The following is a 14,064-nucleotide window of genomic DNA, read 5'->3' on the forward strand; positions in this document are numbered from 1 at the left end:
GTATACGAGGTTCATTTTTTAATAAAATGTACCACGAGACTTATATATTTGGAAGTTTGTACCTAATTTACTGTAGGTACATTAGTAAATAAACTTATATACCTAATTTACCTAATGTACTTATATATTTGGAAGTTTACTAGTAAATAAACTCATTTTATGACCCACCATACTTCCATAACGATTAAACCCAACACACATGTAAAAAATAGAGCTCATGTCGGATCAAAAATTACATAATTTAGACACACGAAAATAAATAATAAAGTTCTCTGTTTTGTACGATGTTTGTTTCTTTGCTCAAGTGATGTTAGGGCCGTTGACTTGGAAGCATAGCAAAAGTAGAAAGATTCATCATCGTGTTAGCTAACCAGCCGGCCTCTTTTATCAGCACTTTTGTCACTCTACAACGGCAGCTTAATTGATGCTCCCTCCCTCGATGGCAGTGGTCTGCCCGGTGCTGCATCCTCAATTATGATCACCCGATTTGTAGTCTTTTTGGTCGTTGTTGCTATTATTTGTATGTTGACAATGTTGGTGCAGATATTGACTTTGAACCTACCAAATGAGAAGGTTGAGCTGAGGTGGTATAAGTGGATAACTCAGACGCTGATAAAATTAGCTATAAGCTGAAGAAATATGATTAAATGAGAAAGAGCTATGAATGGTAGCCAGTCAAGATGGAAGAGCTTGTATTGTTTCCTTTGAAATAAAAATTGGATTCATGTAACTAAGGATAAAGGTTCCCATTCCTTGGTCAGAAATATATGTGGCTATGAATTAGGGATTAAGCAAAACAAAACCCTTGTATATATAGTTGAATTAGATGTCCTTTCTTGTGTTGTGAGCTTTCCTTATTTTCCTACATGTGCTGCCCCGCGCCTATGAGCCTCTTATGTATTGTCATCTATTCTGGCTAGTCATTTCATCATTAATGCTCGCGGAGTCTCCTCTCTTGAGTTCTCGAGACGACATCTCACGTGTTGTCATTAGAGCGTCTTACTATGTGTTGGATATCTTGCCTGGGCTTAGTAGTGGGTAGGTTAGATTGACTAACATTAAGGTCTGTCGTTTGGGAACCTATATTATTTAATCTCCTTCTTAAATGTCAGTTAAATACAAATATTTTTTAATTTTTAATTTTTAATTTTTTTATCTAATCATTATCTAATTATTATAATTTTTTTAAATTTCTAAATAAAATACAAACAACAATTTAACTTTTTCAAATTTTAAAATAAAAATTATATTAAAAATTTATATTCTAACAATATTTTAACTTTATAATATTTTTATTCAAAATTTTCTTTTTATTTCCAAAACTCAATAAAATATTTTAACTCAAACTATCTTACTACTATTTATATATTTATCATCTCGTATCATTCCCAAAACAATGAAGTCATTTCGCCTTGACCTTAATACCTCACCCTAGCTGTATTACTTCGCCTACAATTTTGCCTTTCCTCGCAATGACTCGGCTTTTATCCCAAAGAAGCCATATTTCATTAAGTTTAGAAAGGTAAATATAGAAGGAGAGGGTGGAGGATTTTGAAAAATATCTCGTTATATTTAATACGGTGTATAAAAATAGAATAGAATATTGGTAATAATACTCCAAAAATATAGTTTGAGCTCATATTCTGAAGCAAAAAACCATCATAAAAGACCGTTTTTATTGCAATCCCACTAGGGAGCATGTGAAAAAAAAAGTTGTAGTAGGTAGTGATGCACACAACTTGACTATTTCAAAGAATTTGATACAGTTCTCCAAGGCATCATCCCTTGCTCGTATTCTAGAAAAAGAAGACAATGACACATATTTGCTCCCAACAAAATAGAAAAAAAAAAAAAATTATGGGTGTTACTCGCACCCTACGGGGCAGGGTTGCCTCCTTCCCACACCTAGCACACATATGTGCGGGAAGGGGGCTGGCTACTATGTTAGTCCAAAATTTCCCTCCATATATTTTCTTTTAACACTTTCTTTTATAGGAAAATCAATATCATTAATGGTATAAAACATTACAAGTTTTTGTCAAGCTAAATAGCTTGAGAAAAAAACTTACGAATATTCTCCCAACACATTTCTAGACTCTCAACATACCACACATAACTAGACAATTAGGTGCTACTTCATTTCCAATCCTACCAACATGTTGAACAATACATTCTCCAAACAAAAGCTGCATGTTCTTGATTTCTCTCACCAGATTTCCCAGCATTAACAAAGAGTCATCAGTAGCTTGAATTTCATTAACCATCATCAGACTATCACTTTCAAAAATAGGCTTTTGAGTGCCCTTGCTTGCATAGATCTGAAGACCTCTAAAAATGACTAGAAGTTTTATATCTTCCGGATCTTTAACTTCATTTTCTACTTTGCTTGTTGCCATAATAGTGTCTCAAATTTCATCTCTAAGAATTACTCAAATTCTAGCTTTATGTTGATAAAAAGAAAAAATAAAAATAAAAATTGCTCATCTTCATTTAATTTTAGGTATCCTTGGGGAGCAGGTTTCCAACAATGGTATTTTCTTATTTTTTGCTTGGCAAGACTTTGGCTCCTTTGTGTAATTTCTATAGCGAGAGAGCATTTTCAATTACTTTTCTTGGCTCAATATAGGTCTTATCATTCACTATTATATTTCTTCAAAGGAAAAATATAGTTACAAACATAATTGTGCACTAATCTGTGCACCAATATGATGTGATTGGTCAAAAAGTAAATTTTATTGAAAACAGTGTTAATTTAAATTTTAAGTATGAATAAATCAGTATTGGTACACAGATTAGTACGCGACTGTGCTTATATGTAGCAAAACTTTTCTTCAAAACCAAAAACTCCAAGCTATTAGGGAAAGAACTGTCAAAGTTTCGGTACTGCCTCCTTCTTTCATAGTTAGTGCAATCTCCATTACAGACATGTTTCTATTAACTCTTGCAATAAAGGCACATATTTCTTCTAGTGATCTTTGATAACAAGATAAAAGAAAAGGGTATGTGGAAGGTCTTCTAACACTTCTTTACAAAAACAACACCTCGCTTTAGAAATCACATTTTTCTTCATAAGATAATACTGTGTAGGTAACCCTTCCTTACATGCTCTCCGTGAAAATATCCTAATTTTATCAAGGACATTCATTTTACACAGCTTTCCAGAGGGCTTGTTGTTTGCCTACATTTGAACACTCACTTGTACTATTTATATATTTTCTCTAAATAGCCTGTAAGCACTCTTGACACTAAAATTGCCACTTTTCTCTTGAGTCTAAGTCCATTTGTTAGATTGATCACCAAAGTAGATTATAATCTTTAAAACCTCTTCTGCTATTTTTTGATTGAAGAGAGCTAACCTTCTCCACATCCCACCATCTTGTATGATTGTTAATGAGTTTATTCAAAATGTTTCTTGTTTATTCTCTTCATTAATATAATTTACTTCCAAGATAATAGATTTGTGACCTGGGATCCAATGGTCTTTCCAAATATTGATAGTCTTTCCATCCACTATCCTCCATCTACAACCTTGGATTAGCCATTTTTTTGCTTCGCAAATGCCTCTCCATGCATATGAAAAGGTTATTTCTCAATCTCGAATCAATGAAGTGTACCTTTGGGAAATATTTAGCTTTGTATACTTTATGCATAAATGTGTCTTCCTCTTGCAGAATTCTCCACCCTTAGTTAGCCAGTAAAGTCATATTGAAGGTTCTTAAGTCTTTAAAATTTAAGCCACCTCTGAACTTTGACTCACACATTTTGTCCCAACTAACCCAATGTATTTTTCTTTCATCCTCTTTTTGCCTCCACTAGAATCTTGTCATCATAGATTCTAGTTCTAAGTATAACCTACCTAGGAATAAGAAGCATCTCATAGAGTATGTCGGAATCGACAGGGCTACAACTTTTATTATGACTCCTTGCCACCTTGGGATATCATTTGTACCTTCTAGCACTGTAGTTTTTTTCAAACTTTGTGTTTGATATCTGAGAATGCTCAAGTTTTTTATCTGCTAGCTATAAAGGTAGTCTAAGGTACTTCTTATATTGTTGTACATTGCTTAGCCCCCACATAGCCATAATTTCTTCTTGTAATTTTGCCGACACATTTCTGTTGAAGACTATGATGTTTTTCCTCCATTAATCTTCTGTCCAAAGGCCTTTCATACTTATCTAACTATAGTTGCACCTTTTTGTTTTCTAGCATATCAACTCTACAAAAAATCACACTATCATGTGCAAAAAGCAAATGATTAATGAGTGGAGCCACTGCATAATTTTATATCTGAAATGGAGTGATCACTCTCTACTGTTTTCAGTAAGGATATGAACCCCTAAATGCATAACGTAAAAAATTAGTGTGATAGCGGATCTTCCTACCTCAACCCTCTACTTAGAACAATAGAGCCCTTAGGTTCTCCATTAATCAACAGATAAAATGTCACTGTTTTCACACAAGCCATAATCATGTTGTTCAATTTAATATCCCAACCCCAACTTATCCATGATAGATCCAAAGAAATTTCATTCTACCTGTTCATAGGCTTTCCTCATGTCCAATTTTAAATACATGTAACCTTTCTTCCTTTTTTTTTTTTTTTTTTTTGTCTCAAGTAATGAATTAGCTCATAGGCAACAAGTGCATTATCAATTCTAAGATTCCTAGTTACAAAAGTACTTTGTGAATCTGAGATAATGACAAGAAGTAACTTCTTTAGCCTATTAGCAATCACTTTTGAGATCAACTTGTAAATCACATTGTAAAGTCTGATTGATCTATAATCTACCAATTTCACAAGAGATTTCTTCTTTGGAATCAAAGTGACAAAAGTGTGATTTAGAGAATTTGGAAACTCACTAGCATTCAAGGCTTGCAAGATTGCTGTTGTAGTTGACTTTCCAACAATATTCCAAAATTCTTTAAAGAAGATTGGAGCCATGCCATCAAGTCCTGTTGTGGGATTCATGTGTTTTAGAGCTTCAAAAATCCCATCCTCTGTATAAACCTGAGTAAGCTCTTCATTCATGGAAGTTGTAACCTTTGCTGGTAGATTCTCTAAAAAATCCATAGGGCTTCTATGCTCAAAGGTTGAAAAGAGGTCATGGAAGTAATTAATTATAAGTTGATCCCTTTCTTCATTCTATTGCCATTCTACATGGCCATTTTAGGGTTTCTGTATTCTATTCTTTTTCCTTCTCTGTGATATTTTTGTATGAAAGAACTTGGAGTTTTGGTTACCTTCCTTAAGTCATAAGATTTTTTATCTGTCTCCACATCACTTCCTTTCTCTCAAGCTTTCTAGCACTATTATGATCTTCTTGATTGGTGCCTGTGGGATCCATTTCCCGTACTTGTTTAAGATTTTGTTTTGCACTATGGAGTTGGTGGTGGACTTTTCCAAACTTTGTACGATTCTACACTTTTAGCTTTGAACTACACCCAGCCCTGCAAACCAGCTGCTGCAGATATATTAGTTTGATTTTCCACTTGTTGATTGTCTTGCTTCTTCTGCATTGGCTTCTTTTGGTTACCTATTGTTGTTCTTCTTCAATCTCGAGCAATCCCTTCCTCTTTCTTTGTTAAATCTCCTTGTTATTGTTATGATATAAAATATTACTCTACCAATTTTATTGCCTATCAGATTACCTATATACTCGTTCCTAGCAATCAATGGTAGATCATGAATTCTTATCTAGAACAAGGCATCTGTAAGTTGTATTTGGTGCACTTGTTGGTTCCCCTCAACCTCCGTTATCATTACCAAATTTTTGTCAAATGACCATGGTCCTCTCTTATAACCCAATCTTTATCTCTAATATCATCAAACTCAACCAGTATTATAATAGATCCCATATCTCTGAATTTGATAGCTAGGCTTTACTAGCCTCCATATCTTTTTCATCATTTGTTTTAATGCTTTGTTATTATAGTGCCTATTTGTTAATGGTTTGATAATCAAGCATTTCCCTCCTCAAAGTATTGCATCTTCAAGCCTCTCTGTGTCCATAAGAATTTCCTCTTGTTCTTGATTAGTGATAGACAACCTCTCATACAATTCCTCCATATTTCCTCTCATCTCAATTCTTATCAACTTCACATCATCTCATAATGTGATATTAAATAATAGGTTCACAACTGAAATATAATAAATAATTTCTAATCATCTAATGCTGCATCATTGGATGATGAAAATTGAGATGCTGGGTAGCATTACTCTACTATTTAATTTTGTAATGTATTTCTACGACCATGCCCATATTCGCAGATGAAATGATATGAGTTGAACTAAAATTTGAAAGTTGAATAAAATATTATTAGAATATATTTTTTAATATTATTTTTATTTTAAGATTTAAAAAAGTTAAATTATTTATTTTATTTTATGTAAGAATTTAAAAAAATTATAATAATTACATGAGATAAGATAAAATGAGCAGTTTCGTAAAAGTGAACGAGAGAACATCAATGCGGATATCTCAATTAGATAATTATTTATTCTATAAAAATTTAGTATTATTGACTTATAAAAGCTTTTAATATAAAAACAAATTATTATTAACTATGAAATTCTAAAACAATAAAAATAATAATAATAATAATAATAATAATAATAATAATAACTTATATCAACAGTGTTTTACGGTAGCGCGTGTAGTCACCTCTCGCGTTCAAATGCTCAAGAGTCTCGTCTTTTCCTTTTCTTTTCTGTCTGTTGGATTTTCTAAGCCGCTTTTGAATGTTCAAACTAGATAGCTGCTCAAATCTCCCACTCTCGTCTCGCCTTTGTTTGTTTATTTGTTTCCTCTGGTGCCTGTCTTTTTCTCTTACTCAGTATAGAGAAAGCACTGTGCTTTCGCAGAGACTCGAAAGCAGTGCTGCCTCTTCTCCCTGAAAAAACCTCCGTTACAGTTTAGTATCAACGCATTTCGCTGGTTTTCTTCTTGAGTTCTTTCTCTGATTCTGCATTTTCACAAGCAGAAGCCATTCGGGTCTCGCCCAAAATTAACTCCATTGATGGAAGCCTCATCACCCATCTCCATCCTAAACACCCCACTACAAGGCCTCCCAGAGGCGTCCCCAAAACCCTATAAGAAAAGCTTCGTCACCACACTCATGGCGGCCGCTACACTTCGCTCTCCTTCATTCAGAGAGGACACCTACTTCATCTCTCACCTCAAGTCCTCGGAAAAGAAAGCTCTCCAAGAGCTCAAGGACAAACTCTTGGCATCTGATTCCTCTGATGCTTCAATGTGGGGCATCCCTCTCTTAGGAGGTGACGAGAAGGCCGATGTGATTCTCTTGAAGTTCCTGCGAGCCAGAGACTTTAGGGTCTCTGACTCCCTCAACATGTTGCTGAAGTGCTTGGGATGGAGGAGAGATTTCGGAGCGGATAGTGTTATTGAGGAGGATCTGGGGTTCAAGGAGCTTGAGGGTGTCGTGGCCTATATGCATGGTTATGACACAGAGGGGCACCCTGTTTGTTACAACGCGTACGGGGTTTTCAGAGACAGAGATATGTACGAGAGGATCTTTGGTGACGAAGAGAAGCTCCAGAAGTTCTTGAGATGGAGGGTTCAGGTGCTTGAGAGAGGGATTAACCTGCTACATTTTAAGCCCGGTGGGGTTAACTCTATCATCCAGGTCACTGATCTCAAGGACATGCCCAAGAGAGAGCTAAGGGTCGCTTCTAATCACATCCTCTCCTTGTTTCAAGATAACTATCCTGAAATGGTCGCTCGCAAGGTAATATTACTGTTTTATTTCATGAATTTAAAGAATTTGGTGGAGGGTTTTGGGCCTGTGTGGTTGTTCTAGAGACTGATCTATGTTTCTTTTTGGCCACTAATTTTCTGGGCTCAGATTTTTATCAATGTTCCATGGTACTTCAGCTTATTATATTCCATGTTCAGCCGATTTCTAACTCAGCGAACTCAGAGTAAGTTCGTGATCTGCAAGGAAGGGAATGTGGCCGAGACACTTTACAAGTAAAGTCTCTTCTTATCTCCCTATCTTTGTGTGTGTGTTTTATTTCGTTGACTACCGGTAATTTATTCAATACTGCGTATGCCACGTTCTTTGTCTATTCTCTGCTCTTCTTTGCTCATTGAAAGTCTTTCCTGGGTCGTTTGGTTCTTCATCGTTTTAGCATCTTCTGCAAGAGCGCAGAGTTTAAAGATTTGGAGACGGTTTTTTTTTCCTTGCCCACTTACACGTTACCCATTTTGGTTCTTGTTCCCTTGTTAATGAAAACTTGGTTCTTTGTCTCTGTCTTTTTGCTGTTTCTGGACAACTCTGTTCCTTTTCCCTTTTTTTTCATCTATAAGTAGTAATTTCAATTTCACCTTCATAATTTGTGCTGCTTGGAGTTATGTTTTCTGAGCTGGGTTTTGCTTTTGGGGACAGGTTCATTAGGCCTGAGGATGTTCCTGTTCAGTACGGTGGACTAAGCCGACCCAGTGATTTACACAATGGTCCCCCAAAACCAGCCTCCGAGTTCACCGTCAAAGCCGGAGAGAAAGTTAATATTCAGATCGAGGGAATCGAGGTTCATTCTATATCCTCTATTCATTTGTTTCGGTACTAATTTACATCCATTGGTACAAACATTTCAGACATTAAAGTTTAGTGTTAATTTCTAACCGCATGGTTCGAATTTCAAACTTCGGTTTGATCGTCCTATTTTTGGGTAATTAGGCTGGTGCAACGATAACATGGGACATAGTGGTGGGGGGCTGGGAGTTGGTATACAGTGCAGAGTTCGTGCCCTGTGCAGAAGGCAGCTACACCATTGCTGTGGAGAGGCCTAGGAAGATGGCAGCATCTGAAGAAGCAGTTTACAACTCGTTCACTGCACGTGAGGCAGGTAAAATGGTGCTATCAGTAGACAACACTGCTTCCAGGAAGAAAAAAGTTGCTGCTTATCGTTACATCGTGCGCAAATCCACTGCCATAGTACCATCTACCTTTGACTATGCTAATTAACATTAAAGTGTGCTTTGTATTTTTGTTTAGTTTCTTTTTGAGGGGGTTTAGTTAATGGTGTCAGTGTTGTGAACGAACTTAAAAGAAACTCTACCTGATAGTCCTAGTGTATGTATAAAGAAATGGTGTTATTATATTGCCTTGTGTAGAAGAAAAGCAGATCAACTTTGCTTATGTCAGTGCCCAAAACTGTTTGTCCGTATCCGTGGCTGTTCCACAGTTCCACTAGAGAGATTTCTTTCCGGTACAGTTAGGGTTTTGGTAGAAGAGATTAGTTTTACTTGCACAAAGCACGAAGGAAATTTGCAGGGTGTCTGGTCTTGTAAGGGATTGCGTAATGGGTTGCAATCTTTTGTGTGATAAATCACTATTGTATCTTTTATTCAGGGTGTTTGGGGGGTTAGCAAAAGTAGGACTAGACTCTCTGGGTGTCATTGCATGGTTATGTTTTGTCTGACTAGTGGATAACTGTATTTTTCCAATAAATTTGTTTTTAACTTTTTACATCATTAAGTCCCCCGTTTGGTTATACACATGAGATGAGATGAAATATTTTAAATAGTAATAAATAAAATATTATTATAATATAATTTTGTAATATTAATTTTGTATTGAAATTTGAAAAAGTAAAGTTATTTATTATATTTTGTATGTAGAATTGAAAAAGTTGTAATGATGAGGTGAGATAAGATGGGATGAGTTTTTTGATTTTGTGTAACCAATCCGGGTCTAAACATCGGGGTACAAAAGTGATCCAAAGTCTTCTTCATGTGGGCTTTAATGGTACTAGAAGAATGCCATGGTGGAATATTCATCATGCTGCTAAAAAACAAGCTCCTTTTTTCTTATTCTTGTAATGTTATTGAAGACTTCTAAAGCCATAATGCAGATTCAAACGTTAAATGATAAAGAAGGTGCATGCTTTCATGTATCGTGTGCCTTCCAAGGGCCCCTCTCTGGTTTTCTTCTGCAACAAAGAAAAATTGGTGGAAAGTACTGTCCAAACTCTGTAATTATAGCCCGTGGTGTTGGAGATCAGGGTGGCACAATGACAGTCTGTCTGATTTCTATAATTACAGCACGTTGCTGGTTTACATTTGGTTTTAATTATGTTCAGGTTTTAGTGAAATAACTTAACTTTATCCTTCACCGATGGAAGGGTGGGAGATTGAAGAAACAAATGAATATTGTTTCATAGCATTTGTTCATAGTTTCCAAACAAACTTAACAGGAATCGTGGTGGATATAAGTCTCCCAGATATAATGAAAGGGATAATTTACAAAATCATATAACCCCATTAATGGGGTTCAACTGCAAGATACAATTTAACAAGAAAACCACTGCAAGCGAGCTTCAGCCTCTTCAAACGCTCTGTTTGTTCTGAATCAACTCATAAAGCTGTAAAAGCTACGAATCTAATCATTTGAGTGTGCTCTACTCACTCCTACAAGAGCATTACACTTTTTGGTCGAGTTTATTTCACTGACCTTGCTATTCACAGATTCAGGGTCTACCTCAAACCTAGTGGACCTAGAGGCTAGAAGTATCAAGCTATGAGCAGTTCACACTTCCTGGAGTCACTTCAGAGATTGGCTTGGTTTAAGTAGTAGGCTGGCTTTTGAGGAACAAGCATATGACTGTACAGTCATCTACCTTGGAACTCGGATATTTACATCTCCAGGTTTTAACAGCATGATTTACCAACAATTTGGCTGCCATTGATGGTTTCTTTGCAGAAGAAACTATTTTTATAACTTCATTGTTTGTTAACACATCCCATACCTGCAAAAAAAGGCAGTACATCCAATGGCTTTAGTCCTTGAAAGTTTGAAGTTTTGCAAGTGTGATAATCCCTGAATTTAACATTGTCTTTCACTAACGCACACAAAACCAAGCTTAATTTTTCTTTGATAGTTGGGTGACTTTTTGAATTGTGCTTTCTAAACTCTTACCCCATCGGTTGCTAGAACCACAAACTCATCATTGATAGTGAGGTTCCTATAAGAAACTTCAGGAACTGATATCAGACCACAGTCTTTAAGGCAGAAATCTCCAAAAGCCCTCGACATAGCAAGACCAGGGCAATCTTCATCAGGCATCCATATTCTATGAACATCAGGTTGTCCTTCCATTGCAAAAACTCTGCCCCGACAATTCATTATTCTTTCAGCTTCACCTGAGTCAACATTAGAATTAAAAACAGAGATTTAATTAGACTGAATTTATATAGTTTGCTCATGCTTTGAGGACAGGAAGATAAAGATTCTAGGTAAAAAAAGACCCACTTGGAACATCTGGTTTCAAGTCAACTGTGAGTTGAATGGGTAGAAGTTGATTATTGTCTCCTCTTGTACAAAGAACTGCTCGAGAATCTCCCAAGTTGGCAATTATCAAGTGGCGACCCTAAAAATAGGGAAATTAAATATATAAAGAACACTCGACTAGAATATGTCTTGGACTAGCTAGGTATGACTCCGGTATATAATAAAATTGGAATATCGCCCTCTGTTGAAAAGTAAAGGTAGTCTCGGATTCTCTTTCTAACTTAAATTACCTGCTTGACTATAGTCACGGCTGTGGTACCACTGCAAAAGCTATCAATGGAGGAATTTAGACAAAGTTCTTCATCCGTTTCTTTGAAAGATTTAACAAAGCTGCCCTCCCATGAAGCAAGAGATATATTCTGACTGTAAGGGTTCCTAGGACGATCTTTGATGTCGACGCGACTGTTGCAATTACCACTAGAATCATCGTCGGTATCGGTAATATCAACATCAACCTTACTATATTTTCTTTGATGACGTTGTGAGACTTTCAGTGCTGCAGAGAGCTTTGAGGGTAAATTGTCACGTACATGGTGTGCAACTCTGTGACCCTGGGGACCATGACCATCGAAAATACCACAGAAGAACATTTCTTTCTCGCCAGACAAATCCTGAAATATATATCTTGTTTAACAATACAACATATACACACACACACACACACACACACACACATACACATGCTAGAATATATTTAGTTTTCCAGAAAACATGCTTGAATACACAGCTTAATGATCATTGTTTCATCAACATTTGGATATATGATAAACGCAAAGAAAGTATGAATCAAACCTCGAAAATTCATCAATTACCACAAACTTAAACTACATTTTAGTATAGATCAGAAAGAAAGAATTAATGTTACCTCCCAAACTGTCATGGCGTCTTGGTTGATCCCTTTTCTTCCTTGCTGGGAGTACATTGATGTAAAGCTAGAAGGTCCTTTCAACCTTATAAGGTCTCCATCATCTCCACGTCGAATGTCAATCTCTTCACCCGCCTCGTCTTCCTTCCATTCCACAAGATCCCCCATGGACCCTGTACACCCGCCATCCTTAGTACAACAGGCGCCCATGAATGGAACCCCACGATAAAAAAGCACCCACCAAAATCCAACCGATAACGCATAAACTCTCAGAAAGAACAAGCAGAACAATGGAGGAGGAAATTTCTCAAGGAACTTTTGAATGGATGATGAAGAGTAAAGTAGGAGAGAATTCTGTGGTGAGGAGTTTCATAGTTATATATAGATTAGAGCAAAGAAAACCAGTTTTTATATAGAGGGACAAGAATGGTGGACAAACGAGCCAATCATGATTTAAATGTAAAAAATATGTAGAATTTAACAAACAAGTGGATTTTAAGAGTGAAAAGCGGCCTGCTCCTCGTTCTATGAAATTAACACACAATTCATCTCGACGTGCCTGGTCCTCTAAACCCATCCATGGAAAGTCCAAGAGCTCTTTCTGCTGACAAAATGTTATATACATTTGGGAATTTCGAGCTATATCTAAATTTATACACTAAAAGGGTTAATTAATATTATAATTAAAATTCATTCAAATTAAGAATAATTTCATAAACCTCATTAATTTGATCCCCTTTTTTTAATAAATTTTTTTTTTCTAAGCAAGCTACATTAAAAATAAAAATAAAAAAAAAAAAAAAAAAAAAAAAAAAAACCCCACTCTTTTTTGACCGTACCTGTGAAAACAATAATCCCCATATATGTCCCATTGATTTATCGAGCATGCCCTTCATATTTTACTGCCATTTGTCTATAGCAAGAAGCAAGCAATAATAAAGCCAATTCCCATTTCCCCATCAACGCTTAATTCTCTTAATCGACTGGTGTCCATAATCACATGACCACCCCAAGTGAGGAGCTCAAATAGCCTCATTCACTCATATTTCAACCATCCACTATTTCTAACAAGGGATCATGTAAATGATCGAGTCGGGTTCTAACGAGTAGTGGGTGTTCAAGTTTTATTCATTTAATATTTATTTAAGCACTAATCATGCTCGAGTTGAATATTATTGAGTAGTTACATTATAAATTAAAAACAACTCATTTATTTCAAAACGAGTTTAAACTTCATCACAAACTACTTAGTTTTTTAACAACTAACTTTGCTTTTGGTATATATATATGTTTGTATAGTGTGTGTGTGTGTGTATCAATGATCATGATATTCACAAGAACTCAAACAACATGACCAATAGCATCATGAACATGATCATTTCCTCTTTTGTTTAAATACTTAATATACTCTTATTATAAAGTTAAGAAAATGCTATAAAAATGATAAACAGGTCATGAAGCCGAGCTATATAAAATTATATCGTTTAATAACAAATCTTCGTATTGTATTGATCATAAACGACTCATTTAATAAACAAACAGAATGAAATTTGAGTTTGGTCAAGTACTCCATTTTGAATGATTTATTAGTCCTATTGTTTGTTTACATCCCCATTCCACCAATATACAAGACCCATCCCATTGACAACTTTGTTGTGAAAGCCCTTTAATTTGCTCAATTATCACTTATTTTAGCTTCTCGTGGTGGGGTGTTCCAATCTTTAAAAAAAAAAAAAAAAAGAGTGTGGTGAGAAATGGAGGCAAATAAAATTAAAAATGCTTTAACCTCGGCTTTCTTTGGCAGCTGAATCCATTGGGTAGATCCATGATCTTTGCCAGAGATAGAGTACACTGATTGTCGAATATGGTCTGAAAGGAAAGCAACAAG

At 35.7% G+C, this 14,064-nt stretch overlaps 2 protein-coding genes across 2 annotated transcripts; one reads left to right on the forward strand and one right to left on the reverse strand.

Annotated features, from left to right (window-relative positions):
- Window positions 1-6,718: 6,718 nt before the first annotated feature.
- Window positions 6,719-9,490, forward strand: LOC122278085 (patellin-6-like). Its single transcript, XM_043088167.1, has 4 exons — window positions 6,719-7,747; window positions 7,865-7,989; window positions 8,408-8,549; window positions 8,699-9,490. Exons 1-4 carry the CDS (start codon window positions 7,019-7,021, stop codon window positions 8,984-8,986), a joined length of 1,284 nt encoding a protein of 427 aa, XP_042944101.1. The 5' UTR covers window positions 6,719-7,018; the 3' UTR covers window positions 8,987-9,490.
- Window positions 9,491-10,210: 720 nt separating this feature from the next.
- Window positions 10,211-12,786, reverse strand: LOC122278783 (probable protein phosphatase 2C 65). Its single transcript, XM_043088984.1, has 5 exons — window positions 12,177-12,786; window positions 11,542-11,922; window positions 11,273-11,390; window positions 10,940-11,163; window positions 10,211-10,769 (listed from the first exon to the last, which is right to left on the reverse strand). Exons 1-5 carry the CDS (start codon window positions 12,384-12,386, stop codon window positions 10,587-10,589), a joined length of 1,116 nt encoding a protein of 371 aa, XP_042944918.1. The 5' UTR covers window positions 12,387-12,786; the 3' UTR covers window positions 10,211-10,586.
- Between the last annotated feature and the right edge of the window lie 1,278 nt (window positions 12,787-14,064).

This window comes from Carya illinoinensis, chromosome 10 (assembly GCF_018687715.1).
Source record: "Carya illinoinensis cultivar Pawnee chromosome 10, C.illinoinensisPawnee_v1, whole genome shotgun sequence".
NCBI lineage: Eukaryota > Viridiplantae > Streptophyta > Magnoliopsida > Fagales > Juglandaceae > Carya > Carya illinoinensis.